Source organism: Protopterus annectens, chromosome 8.part0 (assembly GCF_019279795.1).
Source record: "Protopterus annectens isolate FY-2018-M chromosome 8.part0, PAN1.0, whole genome shotgun sequence".
NCBI lineage: Eukaryota > Metazoa > Chordata > Ceratodontiformes > Protopteridae > Protopterus > Protopterus annectens.
In genome coordinates this window covers 1,682,763,869-1,682,788,584 of record NC_056741.1, presented here as the reverse complement: position 1 = coordinate 1,682,788,584, position 24,716 = coordinate 1,682,763,869, and the positions used below count along the sequence as shown (strand labels likewise).

Here is a 24,716-nt window from a genome sequence, read left to right as displayed (position 1 = left end):
CCTCTCTGCCCAACCAGCGCTTCGTGCCCCTGCCCAAGTAGCTGACACACACACTTTGAGATAAGTTTATACAACCACACAGACACTCCTGGGGAAGACTGGTACAGGTTCTCCAGCTGTGTCCCTTTTACCCAGACTATACGGTAGTAATTACTGCCACCACCCAGCTAATATTATCAGCTACCCAATGGCCCTTAAAAGGGTGTCCGATTATTACTGTGCAATATTATTATCCAATTGGTAAGTGTGACTAATCAGTCAAGGCTTATTAGAATGGCTTTGTGCAATAAACTCTATAAATATGGAATGTACTCAACTTATCTCTACACAAACCAGCCACAGGTAAAAAGTTTTAAAATATTTAATAATAAATAATTAAAAAGACAAGACAATACTTTCTACTACACAGTGCTAGTCAAAAGAGTTCAGAGATCACACAGAAATACTTAAAATGAATCAGTAGTACAGTTCTGCCATCAGAGAAAAACACTTAATCTAATCTTTATAGTCCTAGCTATTGCTTCAAGAAAACACACTTCTAAGATAACTTACTTAAGAGAGCATAAGGCAGTGCTGAGTTGGAGACCAGACAAAAATGCTTAATAATCTCTGGTTCTTACTGTTTAAATTGAAACTCCAGTACTGCTAAACATTACATCATCTTTTACACCTTCCTGGTGTTCCCAGGCTGACAGAAAGTACATTTACATTCTTTTACACTTAGAGCAATAAAGGACATTCCATATGTAAGTTCTGGTCATTAACTTTAGCCTTAAAACAATAGGCAGGAAGCCTTCATCTAGCCGGACTGGAGCCGACTTGTAAAACATCAAAAGCAGTGATGAAATAATTTTAATTTCAAAGACCAACAAGAAATGCTTGACTTAGCTTTCTTTACAGCAGATGGCAATGTTGCCACATTGTTTTAAGTTCAACATTCATATTTACAAATTATATAATTATCTGCACAATTCTATCTGGTTGGCTGGCAGCTTTCACCCATCTCTGCCAGTCTTCACAACCTGTTTGTGTCTTTTATATATTTCTGTTAAACATTTTTATAAGGTTTTTATTATATTTTATTTGATTGTTGTGGAAATGTTTATTGAAAATAAAAAGTTCTGAAAAAAGGTGCAGTACTAACCACAATTTCTTTAGTGATCAAAAGGTTCTGCATGCTGTCAGGTGCAACCAAGGAAAAGATGTGCAATGAAATGAAATTGGCTGCTCACAGTAAGGACAACTGCAAAGCTTTCTTTAGACATGTTAACCTGCTTTCTACATATTTAACACTGTCTTATTGCTGGATAATTAATTGGTTGCAGAACAAACGAATGCTTCAAATATTCAGTGCAAACATGAACATAGATAGGAATAGTGAAAATAATTTTACAGACTGTCCTGATATTCAGGCAGAGACAGATGAAACCTGAATTAAGGTAATTAAAAATAATGTTACAGCTAGACTTGAACAATATGATGGGCATTTTCTAAAAACGGAGAAGAGTCTTAACTGACTTTTTCAGGCTACACTGTACATTGGCTATGATCTTGAAATTTGTAAAAAGCCATTGTGACCCCATTTCTAAAGATTAACAGTTGTAGTCTTGCTTCTAATTATCACCCAATAAGCCTAACAAGCATAACTGGGAAGACATTTTCAAAAACATTACCTATCCCTATTAGCTGCTACCACTGGTGGGGGTTGGGATAGTGGCCTTACGGTTAAGGTGTTTGCCTTACAAACACAAAGTGCAGGGTTTGAATCTCACAAAGGATAATTGGCTAGGCTTACAATGGCTCGCAAAGGCAGTTAGCCTAGTACTAACCTATGAACCTATACGACAGCTATATATTTCCCAGCATGGATTCATACCTGGAAGTTCTTACTGAAGTAAACTTAGGAAGTTTTACACCAATGCCATTGATTATTTTGAATATGATCTTCTTATAGATGTTATCTACTTATATTTAAGTAAAACATTTCCTTATGTGCCACTTAATAGTATTTTTGTAGTTATGAAAAGACTGAAAATACAGCCAATATAGTGTGGATTACAAGCTGGTTGAGTGACAGAAGTTACAATATCAGGGTGAGGGATAAGACCTCAGGCAAAGTTACTGCAAACATTGCTATTCTACTGGGTGTGCTTGGATCTTTTCTGTTTAGTCTATGTGTATCACACCTTCCTCCAGCAATGTATAGATCAGCAAATATGCTGATGATACAAAAATGGGAATAGTAGTGAGACACAGGCTAATATATGATTACTTGGCTAACACCCCAGAGGCCATTTTAAACCTGCCCTGCTTCCCAAATGTATTTGGCAGGTTGACAGTCTGCATTTATATCATATCATCGAAATTTCAAAATATTAAATCTGATATGGTCGACACCATTTCATTGATATTTTGAAACTTCGAACATAAAAAAAGAAAAAAAAAGAAAACAATTAAACATTGCAAGTGGGGGGGCAAGCCCCCCTGCGCCCCACACCCCCACTACTTAAGTATACCAACTCCAAGATTGCACTACATTGCAGTAAATGGAAATCTTCCCTTATGGAGATTTCTGTTAAAACGTTCAATGTCTCTCACTTTCGCTGATATGGTGACGACCCTATCAGCTTCGATATTTTCAGTCTTTGATGAAGCGATATAGACCCAACAGTCTAGAGTTGTTTTATGGGGTATATGTAGACTTGGGCATGGGTGGTCAGGCATTTACAGGCTACCTCTATCTAGTACAGACATGACAGCCAGATCAGGGATATAGTTCTGATTGCCCAACCAATGGTCCAAGTTATACTTGAATTGGGTTAGGGAAACCAGTCCTTCCAGCACATCCTATTTATGTTGCAGGTGAGGTTTAAGTCCTTAGATCAATTAATTCTGATGTTATTTATTTTTGGATATGCACCAGGTCAATCAGAACAGGAACAGAGGTTACTCTGTATGTCAGGCTCTCAGCAATTTTTAGGATAAAAGTACAGGGACAGGGCTTTGAGCCTTTGATCATACTAAGAGTATGGAATGACATTTTTTTCAAAAACTTTTCAGAATGTAGGAAGTGCTTTCATTAATGTCTTCAGGCAGCAATGATTATTATTTACCAGTGCTGCTTAAGGCTGAAATAGCTGATTTGATTATAATCTGTCAAGCCTCACTGTGTATATATATTGTTCTACATATGACTATATAAAATAATGACTGTATCAAATATTTTTCTTTATGTTGTGTACAATGTAAATTGTGTTTTACTGTATATAACATGTGTAGAGTTTCTTTTCACAGACCTTCACTGAAAAGGGGTTTTGGACGAGTGAACATCCCTGTGAAGAAAACAAGGTAATACAATTTGTGTTTTTATTTAATTGAAGCATTATTACAACCACAAGTATATTTTGTCTAGCCCAGTTTGTATTTTTTTATATTTTGCTGTCGTGATAATATTCTCTAATTTCAAGTCCTTTGCTTATTTTTCTTAGCATAATTATTCTGTACAGTAATATATCCAGAGAAAAGGCCAAATAAGTAAGGTTTCAAAGTAGAGCAGTTGTGGGATGCAATTGGTAATTTCTGAAGGAATTACAAAACACTACAAGCTCAGTTTTGGGCTTAACATCTAACACCCTGCCAAATGTAACACATTTCCCATTATAACCTGACAATACTGATTTTAAAATTTGTTATATTTTTTCTGTGTATAATGTAGGGTTGTCACCTATCTGTTTTATTTCCCAACTATCCAGAAATCAAACTGATTATGTAGTAGTCTGGAAAACAGTGGTCTTACTTTATTATCAACTGATTTACTATATACATATATATATATATATATATATATATATATATATATATATGTGTGTGTGTGTGTGTGTGTGTGTGTGTGTGTGTGTACAGAAAAGCATAGTAAACTGGCAGATTTACTGTGCTTTTCTGTAAAAAAGCATCATAAATGAGGAAAAGAGGACATTGCTCCTCCCCTGACATGACCATGACATCATGTGATGGGAAGAAAATGTGCAAGGATAGGGGAGGAGAAGAGCAGGGTTATGAGAGGTGTGAAGAGTGTGGTTTTGGTCTGGTTTCACCCACAACAAAATGTAGCAACCCTAATTTAATATCTGCAAATATCTTACAGCATGCCACCACCATTTTGTCTGAATATCAAGGAGATTTTATGTTTTTCTTGAATGGTCTCATGAGTTTGACCTCCCTATGGGTTTTCCATTCTCCTTAATGCCAAACATTCCCCAAAAAAGGATACTGAATGTTCTTAGATGCTGATAGGATGAAAATAACTAATTAATCAACCAAATGAGCAAAGACATTTTAATCACTGACATTAAGCTGAACTAGCTGATCAATGACTATCTTTTTCAAATTCTATATATGCAGCATATACAGTAAGTCATTTATCAAGCCGTATCACTGGCTCACAACAGGTGGTACACTTGCCTTTGGTGCTTGAGGATCAGGAGGCTGTGGTCCTATTCTGACACCAGGTACTGGGAATATTTCTTAATAGTGACACTGCAGTGCAGCATAAAGGGGGTTCTGCCCTTCAGATAAGATATTAAACCAAAGTTCAATCAGTCTGAGTTGGTGGTAGCTCTGGTGGATATAAAAGAACCCACAGCACTTATGAACAAATGGTGGAGTGTTTTATTTATACATCTTTTATAGAATATTTATATATTTACTATATCATACCAAACAGCTTCACAATATATGGATCTCTCTTACTTCTTCTTCTTCTTTCAGCTCTTCCTGTTAGGGGTCACCACAGCTGATCATATGTTTCCATTTCTGCCTGTCCTCTGCATCTTGCTCTGTCACACCAACCACCTGCATGTCCTCTCTCACCACATCCAAAAACCTTATCTTAGGTCTTCCTCTTTTTCTCTTACCTGGCAGCTCCATCCTTAGCATCTTTTTCCCAACATACACAGCATCCCTCCTCAGCACGTCCAAACCAATGCAATCTCACCTCTATGGCTTTGTCTCAAACCATCCAATCTGAGCAAGTCCTCTAATATACTGATTCCTAATCCTGTCCATCCTTTTCACACCCAATGCAAATCCTAACATCTTTAACTCTGCCACCTACAGCTCTGACTCCTGTCTTTTCATCAGTGCCACCACCTTAATCCCATAAAACATAGCAGGTCTCACTAACTTCTTGTAAACCTTCTCTTTCACACTTACTGGTACGTGTCTGTCACAAATCACTCCTGACACCCATCTCTACCCACTCCACCTTGCCTGCACTCTCTGCTTCACCTCTCTTCCACACTCACCATTACTCTAAACTGTTGATCCCAAGTATTTAAACTCATCCACCTTTGCCAGCTCTACTCCCTGCATTCTCACCATTCCTCTATCCTCCCACTTATTCACACACATATATTCTGTCTTAGTCCTGCTGACCTTCATTCCTCTCCCCTCTAGAGCATATCTCCATCTCTCCAGGGTCTCCTCAACCTGTTCCCTACTCTCACTACAGATCACAATGTCATCCACAAACATCAAAATCCATGGGGACTCATGTCTGATCTAGTCTGTCAAGCTGTCCATCACCATTGCAAACAAGAAAGGGCTCAGAGCTGATCCTTGATGTAATCCCACCTCCACCTCGAATGCCTCCATCACTCCTACTTACAGTCCTCACCACTGTCACACTGTCCTTGTACATATCCTGCACTACTCTTACATACTTCTCTGGCACTCCCAACTTAATCACACAATACCACAATTCTCTCTAGGCACTCTGTCATATGCTTTCTCTAAGTCCACAAAGACACAAGGAAACTCCTTCTGACCTTCTCTATACTTCTCCATCAACATCCTCAGAGCAAACATTTCATCTGTAGTGCTGTTTGCCACCATGAAACAATACTGCTGCTCACTAATCATCACCTCCCTTCTTAACCTAGGTTCCATTACTCTTTCCTATAACTTCATGCTGTGACTGATCAGTTTTATCCCTCTGTAGTTACTACAGTTCTGCTGGATCTCTTACTATTATTCATTAATGAATGTCCCCATCCTTTTAACCACTGACACAAACACACACACACATACAGACACAAACACGCACACACACACACACACACACACACACACACACACACACACACACACACACACACACACACACACACATGCACACACACACATGCACACACACACATGCACACACACATACACACACACACACAGACATTACTATTATTCATTAATTAACCTTCCCATCCCTTCAAGCAGAGTGATCTTTTTATTTTCAACATTATTTCTTCATTGTCATTTTTTATCAAAAAGGTGCATCCATACAAGCCTATAAGTACATATATTATTGTCTTAAAAGAACATTCTATACTGAATTTCATAAATTTATTTAATGTAATAAACTTTGAAGCTTGAGTAAGCACATAACAGAACACTGCTCATTAAGGCCTGGATAACTATGCACATTTAAAGTAAGTTGCCACCATAACTCATGTCTTTCAAGTAAAAGGGATGTATGCCCGCCTCTAGGGCTCTCCATCACCTGGCCGATCACCTTAAATTTAATGTGGTGTCCAGGGTTGTCCCTAATGTCTTTGGCCAAAGCATTATTTTCTCTGTTTCTATTTATACGAAAAATGTGTTCCTAGATCCTTTCTTTGAACATATGATCAGTTTTGCCAATATAAAACACTGGACAGAGTTGACATCTTACCAAATATACCACATTTTTTAGAGTTACAGTCCTATCTAGCAGTGAGCAAAAAATGCCTTTTAGCAATTGTATAGTCCCTACCTATATCTATGTACCTGCAATAGGCACATGCTTCACATTTAACCATTCCTGGGTTCCTGTTGTAAATGGATGCTCTTTTCTCCAATATATTTTTTATGTTGGCTCCTTTTCTATATACAACTCTTGGTAGTGTGCCCAATTTAGATCTAAGATCAGTGTCTTCCATAAGGATGAACCAGTTTTTTAACAGAGGGCCCCTTATGGACTCACCATAAAGTGTATATGTAGTAATTAAGCTGACAATATATCTGTTCTTATCACTATTGTTATTACTATGCATTGGCATATTTATGTCAGCACTATTACCCTCAGTGGTGGCAGGGCTAAGTGTATGAGCTAATAAGGCTGGTGGTCCAAAAATGGGTGAGAAGTGCCCCTCCCTTTTTATTTGGACCTCTTTTATGAGTCCCTGTAGTAACACTTCTGGATAGCCCCTTCTTTCAAACATTTGTTTTAAATTCCTGCATTCCTGCATGAATTCTGTAAGATGATCATCTGTGCTGCCCTAACCAGCTGACCTTTGACTATAGATTTTTTTCTGGTATTGTGGATGGCAGCTTGTGTAATGTAAAAATGAGTTCAAGTAGGTTTTCTTTCTATGAATTTTAGATAAGTAGCATCTCCTTAAGATGCCCTTAGTTAATTCCTCATCCAAATAAGCAATCTTTACCTTGTCAAAACTGGATGTGAATTCCAGGAAGTATGTGCTGGCATTCATCTCATCCACTATTTCCTTAGCCGTAGTTTCATCTCCATTTATGATCATAAATATAGCATCCAAAATCGCTTATACACAATTTTATCTTTGCTGTGACATCTGGTAAACACAAAATGGTGCTCCCAGAAGGCCATAACAAGGTTGGTGAAACTACTGCCACATAGGGACTCCATAGCTACTCCCCTTTACTGTAGAGTGTATGTACCATTAAATATGAAAAAAAATATTCTACAAAATAATGTATAGCAGTTCTTCAACTAATCTAGTTTCATTTGCTGGAGTACCTCTTTCTACTAACACATTTACCACCCATTCAATTGCTAAATTATGGGGGATGACTGTGTAAAGGTCTTTTAGATCCACATTTAAAAAGTTGAACTCTTCTCTACATTCCTGGTTATTTATGTCCCTTAAAAATGACCAGGAGTCTTTACAAATTTGGTGTTCCATTAATACGTATTTTTTCAAGATGCCATCAAGCACCTTAGCACAAGCATATGTGGCTGAATTTCTCCCATCAATTACGTGGCATAGAGGAGGGTTAGCAAGATTCTTATGAATCTTTGGCGTGCCAAAGATAACAAGTGTGATAGGTGTTGATGTTATTAAATAGTTAAACATATCCAAGTCTATTTGACTACAAATAATGTAAGCTCTTATTTTCCTGTATGCTACATTAAGTTAATTTAACGACAGTATTTTGTAACTGTCCTGTTTCAGCATTTCCTCTGTTATACAGTTATAATCATCCCTGGTCATAAATACTAGCCCGCCACTCTTGTCTGGCTTCATGACTGTGATGTTGGCATGATTCAAAGCATTTAGTTCCAGTACATTTCCATTAGTCATATTATTTTGCAATTCCCCATGAGCATAAAAGCCCTTTAATTTATTTCTAAAATCAATTTCACATATTTTTTTTCAAATAGTGCTAGTGTGGGGATGCAAGGGTGGGTTAAAAGTACTAGGAACCCTGGTTTCATTCACATTATTCATTTCACAACCATGAAATAAAATCTGTAAATTCCCCTTTTAACCAGGTTCAGTCTTGACTCTCAAATAATGAAAAAAATTGTCTGCATAGTTTATTTTTTCATATTTCATTGCCATCATATAAACATTTACAATATAAGCTATTTTACCTATTATTATTGTGTTTATTAAATATGCTTTCTTTTTGTATGAAAACCTATACGTCTTCCAGAATGTGATCATGTCTTTGATTCCTTGTCAGTAGTCTATCTTTCCAAATACTATTTCTAAAAAAATTGATACTGTTTTCATTATATTCCACACCTGCTATAATACCTTCAGACCTAAATCTTTTGTTTTTTTTTCTTTATTTATACTTAAACCAATTTGTTGTTAACTGTGTACTCATTTTTTTATTATTTTTTTTCCATCCATACTTTACTTTTTGCTGCTACTACAATATCATTAGTGTAAATATACATTACTGGTAACTGTATCTCCGCTGTCATTCTATATCCTCCCTCATTTGACATTTTATTAATTTCCATTACTACTGTGTTCATGATTATAGCAAAGATCATACTGCTTGCAATACATCCTTGTTTTATACCACACTCTATTTTCAAATCTTCCCAGTCCAACCATTTAAGTTCAGTTTCACATAATTCTTTTCATATATTGATTTAATTACGTGTAATATTTTTTCACTTATGCCGTATACTTGTAAAATTCCCCATAATGCTTTATACCAAATATTATCATATGCCTTACTGACATCACCTATCATGATTTTTGTTTCCACCTTTTTATTGATGATATCATCAGTTATTTCCCTTATCCACAATGGGTCTTGACTCCTCTTTTTTTCCTCCCAAACAAATTCTGATCATATAGTCTTTCTATTTTACACTGTAGTCTTTTGGTTACTATTCTCATAAAAAATATATAATCTGTTTTATTCAGTGTAATTGGTCTCCAATTTTTTATTTCATCTTTATCTACTTTCTTTAATATGTTTTATCACACCTGTGCACATTTCTTAATATTTAATTCCTCTTTCTAGCCACTCATTCATTACTTCTGTAAACATCACTTTTTGCCAATCATACATTTCTTTATACATACTACATTAAATTCCATCCAAACCTGTAGCTGAATTAATATTAATATCTTCCAATTTTTCATTCAACTCCTTTATATTTATTTTTCTTTCTAAATATTCATTATCTTCCTTATTTAATTGTTCACCATTATACATTTTTTCTATGATAGCTTCTATTTTACTATATAAATCTAATACATATTTTTAATGATTTCATATATTTCTAATTGTTTTAATGTTTCCCTTATTTATTTTTAATTATCTTATCTTTCCTTCTTTTACTATCTTACATAAGCATGGCACTAATTCTTCTTTTTTCCTTGTAAGCAATGTAACAATTTATTAACCTTATCCTGCTTTCTTCTATATAATACTTTTTCTTTTTCATAAAATGATTTTTTTCTACTCTATCAAGTCTTTAATATTTTTTGACTTAATGTTTTCCATTTTTTCTTTTTTTTATTTTCTCTTTTATACATTCTCAAATACATTTTGTATTTATTTTTTTAATTGAATCCACCATATTGTCCAATTTTCATAAAAAAAATCTCATACTGATTGCCATAATTCTGTAATTTCTTTTCTTTCTCCTGAATCTTACTCTTCTTCACTTACTCTTTTTTATGCCTTTTCCTATTTTAATATATTCCTCATTTTCATGAATTCTTATCCAAATCACCTATGATCAGAGAGCCCATTACATTTAAGTCATTTTTGTGTAATTGTTAGGCCTTCTGATATCAAAAAATAACCAATTTATGTCTTCATTTCATTTCCTTTGCAAGTCCAGTGTTTATTTTCCGGTATTTTTAATTTTCCATTTTTTCATAATTTCAGTAACCATTTGATATCACAACTATTCTTTTTATTTCTCAAATTACAATTCAAATCACCTGTCATTACTATATTCATGTTAACATAGCCATAATTAGGTATACTTTTAAACATGGTTTCCCTTTTTGTTTTTGTCACATATGCTTATAAATCTATAATCTCTATACATATTTTTTCATCTTATATCTGCTACTGTGATTCAGCCCAATTCTACTATTGTAATATCTAATATTTGTATATATTTTTGGCATAGTATACATATACCTGAACAGGTTTCATTGTCTGTATTCCCAATAATAGTACCATTCCAGTGGTTTTCTGTTTGCACCCTTTCTTCTTTTGTTAGCATTCTAATGTCTTTTACTGTTTACTATTTATTATTACTTGAGCATCTACTGCAGCACACATTGTAAGATATTAATTCTTCTCTTAATATTCTTCATACTGTTCATGTGCAAAGCTAATGTTTTCAGCTTTATAGAAAAGTTATTAGAATAATATTCCTAACCCTTACCTTTCTTATTCTCTCTTACCATTATGTTTTTAAATGTTTTGTTTCCTTTCCCTAACATCTCCTTCCTGTTGAATTTTTTGTGTCTTTTACTATATGCCATTCTGACTCTTCTTCACTTGTTTCATCTCTCTCTCTCTTTTTTCTTATTCTTTGTCTTTCCCTTTAAATTTAAATCAATTTCTATGTTTTTTTCTTGTTGTGTTATGTGTTCTTATATAACATTCTTTTCTGATTCTTTTTCTTGTATAATTTCATTTTCATTTCCATTTTCATTTTCTTGTATTTCTACCTCACATTCTAACCATGAATGTCCTGTATTATCATGTTTCTTACATTTCACTTCACATTTCTTTGCATTATGACCTGTCTGACCACATAAATAACATTTTTTGTCCCATTCATTAATTAAATGATCACATTTTCAACAAAAATAACAAGTCTTTGGTTGTCCTCTGTACCTTACAAAGCCTCCATCGCTGTGCACATTAATAATACTAGGTATGTGTATCACATTGTTGTTTTCCATTTTTTAAATTATTCCATATTTCCAACCCCCAGTCCATAATCCTCTTTCATTATAGATTTTAGTACTGTCCACCACTTCTTTACATATTGTCAACAAATATTCTGTAAGTTCTGCTCCCACTTCAGTTTTAAACTGAATCAAGATTCTTTTTTTTTTTTTTGCCTGAAAAAGGCTTGCACAACATATTCTGACCACAGAAAGTCTGCTTTCTTTTTTTCATAGGCCCCCAAAACATTTTCCATAGCCTGGCCAGTTTCAAAAAAGAAGTCACAAAAAGTTTCTTTGTTAATTAAAATGAAAGCTCCTACCTCTTCAGCTTTTACTCCGAAAAGGGCAATAACATTGTCCCATACCTCATAGCTATCTAGGCCCTTTTCTTTTTTACTGCTCACTTGAACAACATATTTTACTTTGTTCATCTTTGTCTTCTCCTTAGCTCCTTCTTCCACCATTTGAGCATAGGACTTTTTTTCTGGAAACTCCTCTGGTTCTTTTTCCTTCTCTTTTTCTCCCTCTTCTATTTTTTCAGTAATGTCATTCAGGGATATAGCAGTTCCACCTTCTGGCTCACTCTGGCTAAGTAGCTCCTCCAGATACTCATCCTGCAACCCTCCCGACTGGAGATAAACAAAATGTCTGAAATTGTGACATAATAATAAAAGTATTCAAATTAAATACAAAGGTGTTCAAAATAATTTCTGAAGTGTTAAAATGTATGAAAGGGGTAAAGTGACTGCATTTTTTTCACAATGTACATATTTTTTCACATTAACTAAAACTTTTTGAAGTAATTGAAGTACCCAGTGTGTTTGCAGTGTTTACAGTGTTAAAGTGAAGCCCTTTCAGGGAGATTGTTGTGCATTTGAGCATAATTACAAGTATCTGGCCTATGCTTATATTTAAAAGAATTTTGTTGCTATGGCAGAGGGATTTCACAGACCTGGACCGCTGGTGTTTGATAATAATATTGCAGAGAGTTGGTGTGTGTTTGAGCAAGAATATGATATTTTCCTACAGGCTGCATATTCTTATAAAGACGCATGTAAAAAGGCATTCATACTTCTTAATTTAGCTGGCTCAGAAGTCATTGAGAAGGAATATTCATTTGTGTATTCACTTGCCATGTATGCAGGGGAGGGGGAGAACCACTACACTGTTATATAGGCTGAAATGTGGGAAGACCATGAGTGCTTAAAACATAAATTTAGAGAAATGTGTAAACCTCAAATGAACATTACAATGGAAAGGCACATTTACACAATAAATCAAAAGCCTTGTGAAACTACAGCAGCATATATTACTGATTTAAGAAACAAATCAAAAACATGTGAATTTGGTGATCTGAGAGATGAGTTGAAAGATTTTGCTTCAGTCTACCCATCCATGTGAAACAGAGTTCCTCCTAACCTAATTCAAATAAAACTTGGACAATTGGATTGGGAAACTGGAAATTCATCCCTGGTTTGCCACCTATGTTTCTAATGGGCACAGGTAACCTGTATATGGCTCATCTCCCAGGCCCATGCTTACACTTATCAAGGGTATCAGAACTTGTCAGAGATTTGGGATGTATGGCTAGGCTTAAAAAGGTCCCTGTGGTCATTAGCCTAATAAACACCTATGAACTTATGAACCTATAAACCAAATGGAGCCACAACACCCAACCTTACTGTTTTAATTGTGGAGGTAGTCATGAACCTAAACGAGAGAAGTGAATAGCTTTTGGTCGGAAGTGTCATAGATGTAAAAAGTGGAATCGTTTTAAAAGGCTTTGCAAGTTTAAAGTGGCACATACTTTTATTAAACAAGAGCATTCAAAGAAGCAAGTAGAGCAAATAGAGAGCTGTGAACAAACTTTTTATGTTGATGATGTCTATGTGATTGATAAAACAGTTAACACAGTACATTATCAGTTGTTAGCAAAGAGTGAAATATTTTACTGTTCGAATTAATGGGAAACCTGTAGAGCTTAAAGCAGACATTGGGTCCAAGTGCAATGTTGTATCAGCACAAATATTTGCCAAAGTAAAAGCTGGTGAGAAACTTGATTCAGCAAAGTGTGCAAAACTAGTTGCTAATGGCGTTGAACAGATTCAAACTGATGGCACAATAGTTCTCACATGCCATTCCACTGGAACCAGCTATGACTTGCAGTTTTACATAGTCAAAGATATGTGCAGTCATTGTTAGGCCTCAAAGATAGTTTGAAAATGGGACTGATTTTCACTTAATACAGAGGTCTACCATATAAGTCTGAACAACCACAATAGTTTTACGTATAATATTTTTAGTGGATATGCTGATATTTTCACAGATGAGCTTGGAAAACTTCCATTCATATATTCCATGAAGTTACACCATGAAGAAAGCCCAGTTGTCAGACCAGCAAGGAAGGTTCCAGTAGTAATGCAGTGCAAAATAAAAGCACAGCTTGACAAAATTGTTAACTTAGGTGTCATACTCCAGTCAAAGAACTGACTGAATTGGGTATCATTTATGGTTATAGCTCATAAGAAAACCTCAGATGACATCCGAATATGTTTTGATCTCAGAGACTTAAACAAAGCACTTAAATGTCCTCATCATCCAATGTGCACAGTAGAAGAAGTATCTGCTTTCATGCCAAATGCCACTGTTTTTTTCAGTCTTGGATGCAAAAGTTCATTTTGGCAAAATTTCACTGGATCACATATCTTTATTGTTAACCACTTCCAGTACACCATTTGGTAGATGCAGATTTTTGAGAATGCCATTTGGGATAAGTTCTACCAGTGAAGTATTTCAATGTGGGATGGAGCAATTGTTCTCGGGTTATCCATGTGCTATCATAGCAGATGACATTATTGTAGTTGTCAACGGTGAAGTCAAACATGATAGAAATTTCAAGAAAATTCTAGACTGTGCTCATAAAGTAAATCTTAAACTGAATCCTCAGAAATGCAAATTCAAATTGAAAGATGTTACTTATGTGGGACATCTGTTTACCAGTTCTGGGTTACAACAAGAACTGTCTAAGAAGAAGCACTTCTTGAGATGCCAGTTCCAAAAATGTCACATCTTTACAGCATTTTCTTGATATGATCAACTAGTTAGAAAAGTTCATCCCAGACCTGAGTAAGCTTTCTGCACCTTTACATGAGTTGACACGCAAAAATGTAAACTGTTCCTGGTTGGAGCAACACCAAAAACATTTGATGTTCTGAAACAGAAAACTGCCAGTCCACCCACATTGATATATTATGATGTTTACAAACCTGTAACTCTTTTGTCTGATGTTTCAAAGAATGGTCTTACTGCAGCATGTCTTCAAGAAGGCATACCAGTAGCCTATGTATCCAGAACTTTAACTCGAACTGAAATGCACTACGCACAAATTGAAAAAGAGCTTTTGGTAGTACTGTTTGCATGTTCGAAGTTATATTTATGGCAAGCATATCCAAATTGAGACTGATCACCAGCCTCTAAAGACATTTCTGGAAAAGCCAATACATACAGCTCCAGCACACTTGCAACACATGATGTTAAAATTGCAAAAGTACAATTTCAATATTGTCTATACAAAAGACAAATTCCTATACCTTGCTGATGCTTTGTCAAGAGCACCCAGACAAACAGAACAGCATAATAATGAAGATGCAAACTTTGAAGTCATGCAAGTCAGAACATTTTCCTCATCACATCTTGATAAACTCAGAAATCACACAGCTTCAGACCCAACTCTCCAGAAGCTGAAACATGTGATCAGTCAAGGAAGGCCAGCATGACAAACTAGTTTACCACTTAACATGCAGAAGTATTTTTCTTAAAGGGAGGAGCTCGTGATGAAAGATGGAATCATCATGAAAAGTTCTAAAGTGATAATTGCTACAGCATTACAACAGGAATATATCAAAAATTTGTATCGTGGTCAACTGGCTACTGATGAAACCAAAAGAAGGGCAAGAGGCATAGTATTTTATACTATTTTATATTTATATTTTATAGTATAATCTGACTCAAGATGCCCAATCTGCCTATTTGCACCTTTTCGAATCTATCATGATTCAATCCTTTACCTTGATCCTGGGTGACTTTAATTTCCGAAACATAGATTGGAAGAACCACTCATGCCAGAACACAAATGCCCAGAGATACCTTGATTTTGTCAATGCAAATGCATTGGAACAGCTAGTCAGTACCCCCACAAGAGGTGATAGTATCTTGGACTTGATATTAACCAACAGGAGAAGAGTGTCAGGAGTGTTTTGTGACAGACGAGTACCAGTAAGAGTGAAAGGGAAGGTCTACAAAAAGGGTAATGAAACCAGCTATGTTATATGGGTTGGAGACAGTGGTACTGACAAAAAGGCAGGAGTCGGAGCTTGACATTGCAGAGATGAAGATGTTAAGATTTGCACTGGGTGTGACAAGGATGGACAAGATTAGGAATAAGTATATTAGAGGGTCGGCCCAGGTTGGAAGGTTTGGAGACAAAGCCAGCAAGGCAAGATTACGTTGGTTTGGACATGTGCTGAGGAGGGATGCAGAGTATACTGGGAAAAAGATGCTAAGGATGAAGCTGCCAGGTAACAGGAAAAGAGAGAGGCCTAAGATAAGGTTTATGGATGTGGTGAGAGAGGACATGCAGGTGGTTGGTGTGACAGAGCAAGATGCAGAGGACGGGAAGAAATGGAAACAGTTGATCTGCTGTGGCGATCCCTAATGGGAGCAGCTGAAAGAAGGAGAAGAACTAACCACTGCAGCATCCCTATAGTATCATTCTCCCTGGTAAGATCCGACCATAAAGCGGTCACTTTCAAAGTCACCATCTCCTCCAACTCCCATCTAGCTAGGATCAGACATAAAAACTTCTCCAAAGCTGATTACAGCCTCCTGAGGGATGATATAAACAGATTCACAGCCACCTCCTCCCTCTGTAGGAACTGGCACCAATATCCAAAACTACACCAAAGCACTATACAAACATTTATATAGATGCATGGAATCAGGTATACCTGACAGGACTAAATCATCCACCGCAAAGAAGAGTAAACCTGTCTGGTGAACATCTGCAATAAATAAACTCTATAACAAAAGGAAAACATTGCTGTCCAAGACCAAGAAGGAGCAGGTGCCCAAGTGGAAGCAATGTCTCCTTAACCCAAACAAGCAAATAAGAGCACTAGTGAAATCCTCCAAAGCAAACTTCGAGTCCAAATTGGCCACATCTACTAGAGATAATTATAAGGCCTTCTTCACATATGTCCACAACCTCAAAGAAAGCACCCAGATCTGTTCAGAACTGGTGGTCAAGGACACCACATATACAAATAATGTAGATATAGCAAACTTGCTGGCTGACAGATTCAGTGAAAACTTTATTCGTCTGTCCCCATCAGTAAATTAGGACATCCCCAGTACCTGTCCCTTACCCTTATATCTAGGGAACAGGTCATCACTGCTCTCTCAAAGGCAAAAGGTACAGCCTCCATGGGACCCGATAACATCCCAGGCTGCATCCTACATGAACTCAGGCAGGAGCCTGTAACACCATTAAGCACCCTATTCAACCAAAGCCCGAGTACTGGCTTCATACCACCTGAGTGGAGGACAGCTACTGTCATCCCTTTACGCAAAGGTGGAGCATCCACTGATCTGGGAAATTATAGACCCATCAGCCTAACTAGCCTGATCTGCAAGGCCATGGAACAGATTATCATGGACCTCATTAACAAGGACATTGACAATCTCCAAACACTTGATCCCATACAGTTTGGTTTTGTCAAGGGGAGGTCATGTCTGCTAAACTTGGTCGACTTCTTTGAGACCGTCACCAAAGCCATGAATGAGGGGAAGATGGAGCACACCACCTACATTGATCTGGCCAAAGCCTTTGACACTATCCCCACTCAGGCATAATAGATAAACTCCCTCAACTAGGCATCAATCCATATGTTACCAGATGGATAGGAAACTGGCTCACTAATAGAACCCACCTAGTCAGAATAGGGGAAGCCACCTCAAGCAGTAGACCTGTAACAAGCGACGTACCCCAGGGTTCAGGCTTGGGGCCTCTGTTATTTAGAATATACTTTTCTGATGTACAGGCCAAAGCCAGTGGGCTATGGCTGACCACATTTGCAGATGACTGCAAGCTGGATGTTGTCATTAATTCCCCTAGTGATGTGGACATCCTCCAAGAGGGTCTCACTCAAATGACTGGTGCCAGAAACATGGCCTTAAGCTGAATACCAAAAAATACATCATCCCCTTTGGGGAGAGTGATGTCCCCACAAATTATCACATTGATAACAATATCCTAAGCATTCTATCAGTCATGAGGAATTTGGGCACCCAGGTTGATAGCATCCTGACTTTTGACCACCATGTTGCTTCCATTGTACGGAAAGCCTTCTACATGGCCCACTTCATAAGTAAGGGTATCACATCCGGGGACAAGGAGGTTATGACATCCTTGTATTCTTCCCTTATAAGGCCAATTATTGAGTACAATGATCCTTTCAGCATGTACCTCGCAAAGCACATGCAGCAGCTGGAGAGACCACAGAGGTTCCTCACCAGGAGAATCCAGAGCCTCAAACATCTACCATACACAGATAGGCTAAAAGCCCTATCCCTCTACTCAGTTTCATACAGACTCCTCAGAGGTGATCTCTGTCTGTCATACAAGGCAATCATCTAAATGATATGACCAAGTGGCAATCGTCAAAAATATTTGTGAAGAACTGGGATCTTACATCGTACAATCTGATGGAATGGATTTCAGAAGGAATCAAAGAAGCATACTACCAATCTCTGAACCAGTGACTCAGCAGATTGTCTGTACCAGAGACTCTATTTCCCAGAGTGTCCCCACCTTGATGGGACTGCTGCCTATCTGCAACTCAAAATCCACTCAAGTAACCCACGCACACAGCATCAACCTGGTTTGTGACATCAACAAGACTTGTTGGCAGGACAGATTTGTGTCCCAGAGACTACCCCATCTATGGATTGGATAACTGGATGCGAAAAAGAAAATATACCCCTGGGATTCCACCTGTGTCCCTGTTGGACAGGAGCATTAGGTGCTGCTTTCTCTAAACATAGGCTAAACTCTTGGCTAAGCTTATAAGGGCTTCAGGACGAATAGCCTAGTAACCTCCTATGATCCTATGGTCACCAGGCTACTGATGCAACCAAAAGAAGGGCAAGAGGCATAGTATGTTGGCCTTATAAATAAAAAAATATAGAGAAGGAAACTCTAGCATGTTCAATTTTCAACAGCACTAAATCACACTAACAAAACGAACCATTTCAGTTAAACCATATTCCTGAATTATCATGACTGATGCTTGCTACTGATATTTTTATGTTGAGTGATCAACATTACTTTGTGTTAGTAGACTCTTATTTGAATTGGTTTGAAATTGACCTTTTTCCTAATTTAACATCCAGCACTGACATTACAAAATTGAAAATACATTTTTCTGCTCATGGTAGTTTGCACAAAGTCGTATCTGACAATGATGCACAGTTTCGAGTCAGCAGTTCAAGAATTTTGCTGAGTCTTGGGACTTTGTCCATGTTATTACTAGTCCTGAGTATCCACAGTCCAATGGATTAGCTGAGTGTGCAGTTCAAAATGTTTTCCTTAACTTACTCAATCTAAGAAACATTCCTCGAGATAATTTGCTTGGTTTACCTGTTCGGAGACTGATGTCCAGACAGATTAGAACAACTCTTCTGATCAGTAAACAATTATTGATTCCAAATGCAAAGAGCAGACTAGTCAAGACTCAACTTTTGAGAAATTGCTATTCACAAAACCTATTACAATAAATCCAGCAAACCTCTCAGACAATTAAGACAAGGAGAGATAGTGAGAATGCAAATATCTAAAGGATATGACCAAGTGGCAATCATCAAAAATATTTGTGAAGAACTGAGATCTTACATCATACAATCTGATGGAATGGATTTCAGAAGGAATCAAAGAAGCATACTACCAATCTCTGAACCAGTGACTCAGCAGATTGTGCCAGAGACTCTATTTCTTAGAGTGACTCTACACTTGTTAAAATTCCAGAGTACAGTGTATCTTCTTCAAGTAGTCCTGATGTACTCCCCAAAGTTCCAATTGTAAAAGAATCCCCAGAGACTGTCCGTATTGCTAAACCCAGTCAAAGTTTTTATGTGACCAGATCGGGCAGAATTTCCAGACCCAATCTGAGATGCACAGTGACTTGGACTTGAATTCATTTGTTGTTATATGTTGATGTGATATCTAGCTTATAAAATTATCTTGTTCTCCTACTGCATGTCAAACAAAAGAGGGAGGATGTAGATCATTGTGTGTATTGTACCTAGTCAGCCACTGCATGTGCATATAAATTACTGAGCAAGTGCAAAATCAGTGCCATTTTATATAGTTAGTCAGAGTGAATGCAAGCATGACTGGAGATACACATGCAAGTGTGTTTGAAGTAATGAGTCAGTCAGCTTAAATATATGTTTCAGTTACAGCTTCTGAGTTGTTTATGTACAACAAACAACTTGAACCCATCACTGTGCCTCAGTGTCTCATTTGAATACAAGAGACATGTGACATGCGCTACTGGATTTATCCGTTTCACTGTTTTTCATTTTGCTTTATATTTCATATATCCTTCACTGGCAATTTTTCTAAAAAAAATCTCCATAAAAATCTCCCTTCATAAAGCATTTCACATCTCTCATCTTTCTGTAATTGTATCTTTTACTATTTTTCCAGCATTTTCCCATTGAAATGCAGCAAAATGTTTATTATTTGCTTGTGCCAACTTTTCCTATCTTTTAACGTCATCATACCATACTTCTTTTTGTGTAAAAAAACAAACATGCTTTATTAGATTCAGCCCCCATTTTCTTTTCACATCATATTCTGTCCCTCTTTCCACTGGATATAATCTTGAACCCAGTAAGAAGGTTAAAAAAGCAATAACTCTTTTTTTTCATAAAACTAGGAAACATATATATATATATATATATATATATATATATATATATATGTACACCACCTAAGCAAGCCAATTTCCTCAAAACATATGTATTTCACATATACACCTTTTTTTCTGAAAGACAGTTGAAATACCTTCCAACAGTCTGTCAATTTTATTATTTCAATATTTCTTTCCTTCGTTCCAGCACAACCTGATACCCTCCAAACCTTATACCTAATACATTAATTTCATTTAGTGAAAAAATAAATTCCCACAGTCAGTGCCACTTTTCCAAATCCTTTTCTCTTTTTGTTCAAATATAAACCTACTTTCCCCATTAATGCTTCTGTTTTAAATCACTTCTGTAATCCATACATTTTTTATTAACAATACTTTATCTACATAAAATATTATTTAATGACAATATTATTTCATTGCTATCCTTCTATCTTGTTTTTTTTAGACTATTCTTAGAGGTTCTTGTGATCACATTTATCACCATCACAAATAGCGACATGCCCACTGAACATTCTTGTTTCAACTCACTTTCTATCTTAATCCTTTTTTGTAACTATCCATTTACCATCAGGGACACCCAAGACAGTTCATAAACTGATAACTTAACATGTTCTTTTCAATATCATAGTTATTTAAAATATTCCACATTTTATAATGATGTATACCATTAAAAGCGCTTGTCACATCACAGGCCATCATTTTCCATCTCCAATATTTTCTGCTACGTCTTTTATTAGCACAACCATTTCACTTACTTTCTTTTCCTTAGTTCATATATGCCAAGTTATAATTTCATCCACAATTTGTAGAAATAATAACCTGCATTTCCCAGTGTTATTGACCTCCCCCTTTTTATTTCTACTTTTTCTCCATTTTCCATATACTTTATTATATTATCATAAGTTATTTCATCTTTTATTCTTATTTTTATCCATTCATTACTTCTAAAAGTTCCTCATTCTCTGACTCTGTCATTTCCTGGTTATAAAATATATTTATATCCTAAATCATCTGGGTCAAATGTGGATTCTTCCTTCCCTTTAATTATCACTTCCTCTAACTCCCATCTTAGAATTTATTAACTGTTTCTTTTATTACCTCTTTTCTTATTTTGTCCACTTTCCATATATCCCTTCAGCATATTTCTCTCATACATCTTTCTTACATATTCCTCCACTATATCAGTAATCCTCTCCTGTTTATATTTTAATTTCCCATCCTTGTTTTCTTTAAGATCTACTTCCTTTCCTTAAAGGCTGATACTATATATTTCCTTTCAAATAGAATGTCTGACTAAACAGCAGTCCTTTAAGCTTTTCTTTATTTTCATATAGCTTTTGTTAATCTTTCTCTTAATTATTTCCGCTTCCAATAATTTGTCTTTTTTTTTGTTAATCATATTTTTCTTTTCCTTTTTCCTTCTCAGTTCTCTTTGAATGCATTTTTTATATTTTTCTATATATTAACCACCAATATGTTATACTCTTGCAAAATTGTTTCATTATTAGGTGTTCCTTCCACAATTCATTCCATTCTTTTAGCAAATCAACTTTATTTAACTTATTTTCTACTAAAAAGATTAATCTTTTCCTTCTTTCATTATTTCTGCATTTTTCTCTGTGACTGTCCATATTGCTTTGTAGTCAGAAAAAAAAATATTTCTTATTTCCCCCATAAAGTTCTCTTATATCCTATGAATATATTATACAATTTGTTTCTGTTCTTAATTTCACTCTGTTATATGCAAATTCTAACCATAATCTACCATAGGCTCATAGGCTCTGTCACAAAAGTCGATACTGCCAGCGATCTGGAATTTTGTAAATAATTATGTCATTTGTGAATATTAACATGATTTATATAGAAAACAGCCACGGTGGTGCAGCGGTAGTGTTGTTGCCTCACAGCAAGAGGTTCTCCTGTTCGATTCTTGGCTGGAGTGCCTTCCGTGTGGGGTCTGCATGTCCTCCCCGTGGTTGAGTGGCTTCTGAAAGACATGCGTGAATGGGTGCACATTTGCTGAAGGTTGGGCATTGGGCTGGCAACTCAGCACCATAAAAAAATTGACGGCCAATCATTAGTGGACCAGTGTTCCGCTGTGGTGACCCCTAACCGGGAAAAGCCGAAAAGACAAACATGATTTATATAGAAGTATAATAAAAGGAGATACTGCCAGCACAGCTATCTAGAATTTTGTAAATGGTTATGTGTCATTTGTGAATGTTAACATGCTTCATGTAAGATGTTTGTGTTACAAATGTATTAAAACTGTATGTTATGTGGATATCAAACTGCTGGCACAGAAGTGTATGTTGAAAGGTGTTTATAAAGTACTGAGTTTAAAAATGTAACCACAGTGGACCCTACTGGAAAAGAACAGAAATTTGCATACACTATTGTAATTGTTTAGATGCATATATTTAACAATAGAAACTGGAACACAAGAGGTTAACTTCAGAAAAATTGCTAAATTACCTTATGGCCATGTAATAAAAGGATGTTATCTTTCAGTTTCAGTGCAGTAACAGATACAATGTCTAGAACTAGAAGTTTTCTGCATTGTCTTGGAAGCGTTTTATTGTTTTATGACTTCCACCACTTGCCAAAGATCTGAGGTCTATGTATTTTCAGAGGTAGATGCTAAATGCTACCAGCTGCATCAGTGGGGGGATTTCACCTGGGATAGAATCAGATGACAAGAAATGATGTCATTCTGCAAGCTATCCCAGCGGTAATATTTGAAATATTAATTTAAAAACTCTGAGAGAGACTGAATATTCTGTATTTTGCCTTTGACTTGGCAGCATCAAGATTTGTCCTGTTGCTCTGTAAGTAAGTTAATTAGGGTATAGTAATTCTTTGGATTCAGTCAGGAATATAGTGAAGTATAGTTTAGATGTTTTCTTTATTTATTTGAGACTGTCCTGCAATGTTGTTTTAAATATTTCCTGTGAGTTTGAACTCTGTTGTTACTGTGATTATATACTGAGTATTTTCTTGTTTTTTTATTATTTATTATTAAACATATTTAAACCTTTCATTGTGGCTGATATTTGTGATACATGTTTAAGTTCTGAGAGTACTTGCATATTTATTTGGTGACACTGTGTAGACCACTCCTAATAGCCTTGCTCTGGGTCAAACTACCATTTGTAACTGGAAATATAAACAGATATAAACACCAAAATGTCCAAACAGAGGTTTGCAGTATTAAGCGAAGTCAAAAGCTAATGTTCACCAGAAGACAATTTAATGAAGCGCTTTTCATCTGCACTGTGTGCAGACTTCTTCAGACATACAAAAAACCTTTTAAAACTTCCTTTAAAAGCATTTAAACTAGTGTAGTGTAATGAACCAATCATAACACGCAATTAATTAAGGTGATTAATTAGGGCTGCTGCATTAATTGTCAGCATGCACCATGAAGTAAGCTCAAAGAAAACTTTTATGCAAAACCCTCCACGAATAACTAAAACAGCGATTATCAAACACACTAAAGAAGCTTCATAACAAAAGCATAAAATTAAAAGTTGAAACAGTAAAAGTGAACAAAAGTTCACAAACCAAAGCTCATACTAAAATTTTAAACTTTTATAACAGCTTACTTCATGGTATAAATCAAATCTCAGAGTGTGTGTGTGTGTGTGTGTGTGTGTGTGTGTGTGTGTGTGTGTGTGTGTGTGTGTGTGTGTGTCAACTTCTTGGGCAAGAACATGAAGCACTGGTTGTACAGAGAGGGTGGTGGAGGTCTTGGTTTGGTCATTCAGCTGAGATCTCAAATTTATAGCTTTGCCAGTGGAGAGTCTTATTGGGGATCTGGAGAAAGAGGGAGAAACCAGCCCCAGACTGATTGCGGTTTCTGTGTGCTCTTAAGGGAAATTGCACTTGATGCAGAGAGCTGCATCTGGAAATACAGTGTGTGTAACTTATTCTCCCAATGTACTTCACCCATTGGTGCTAGTGGTGAGGACTGAGGATCCTTGATTACTGGTCAGTAGTGGTGAATCACAGGCTCATAGGAGGTTGAGGCTAATGGCCCTGGAGCCTTTTTCAGCTTAGCCATTCATGCCTCAAATTTCCCAATTATCAATGCACATGGGCTAGAATGGCTTTGGTATAAGCTTGTGACTTAGGGCATCTATGAACTGCCCCTGTCCATAATGGCCACAGGCAACAATCCAGGGTGAATTTATAATTTCCCATCCACACTGGTCCAAATTGCATTTAAAAAGGCTTAGGGAATAGCTCTGCTTCACATAAATAGGGA

The 24,716-nt window shown here is 36.3% G+C and overlaps 1 protein-coding gene across 1 annotated transcript in view; it reads left to right on the top strand.

The window, feature by feature from the left end:
• The window catches only part of LOC122808528, a 525,331-nt gene that overhangs the window by 406,716 nt on the left and 93,899 nt on the right, over window positions 1-24,716 (top strand). Inside the window, exon 4 of the mRNA XM_044079483.1 lies at window positions 3,295-3,348. Within this exon, the coding sequence (XP_043935418.1) occupies window positions 3,295-3,348 (54 nt within the window). The remainder of the gene's footprint in view (window positions 1-3,294; window positions 3,349-24,716) is intronic.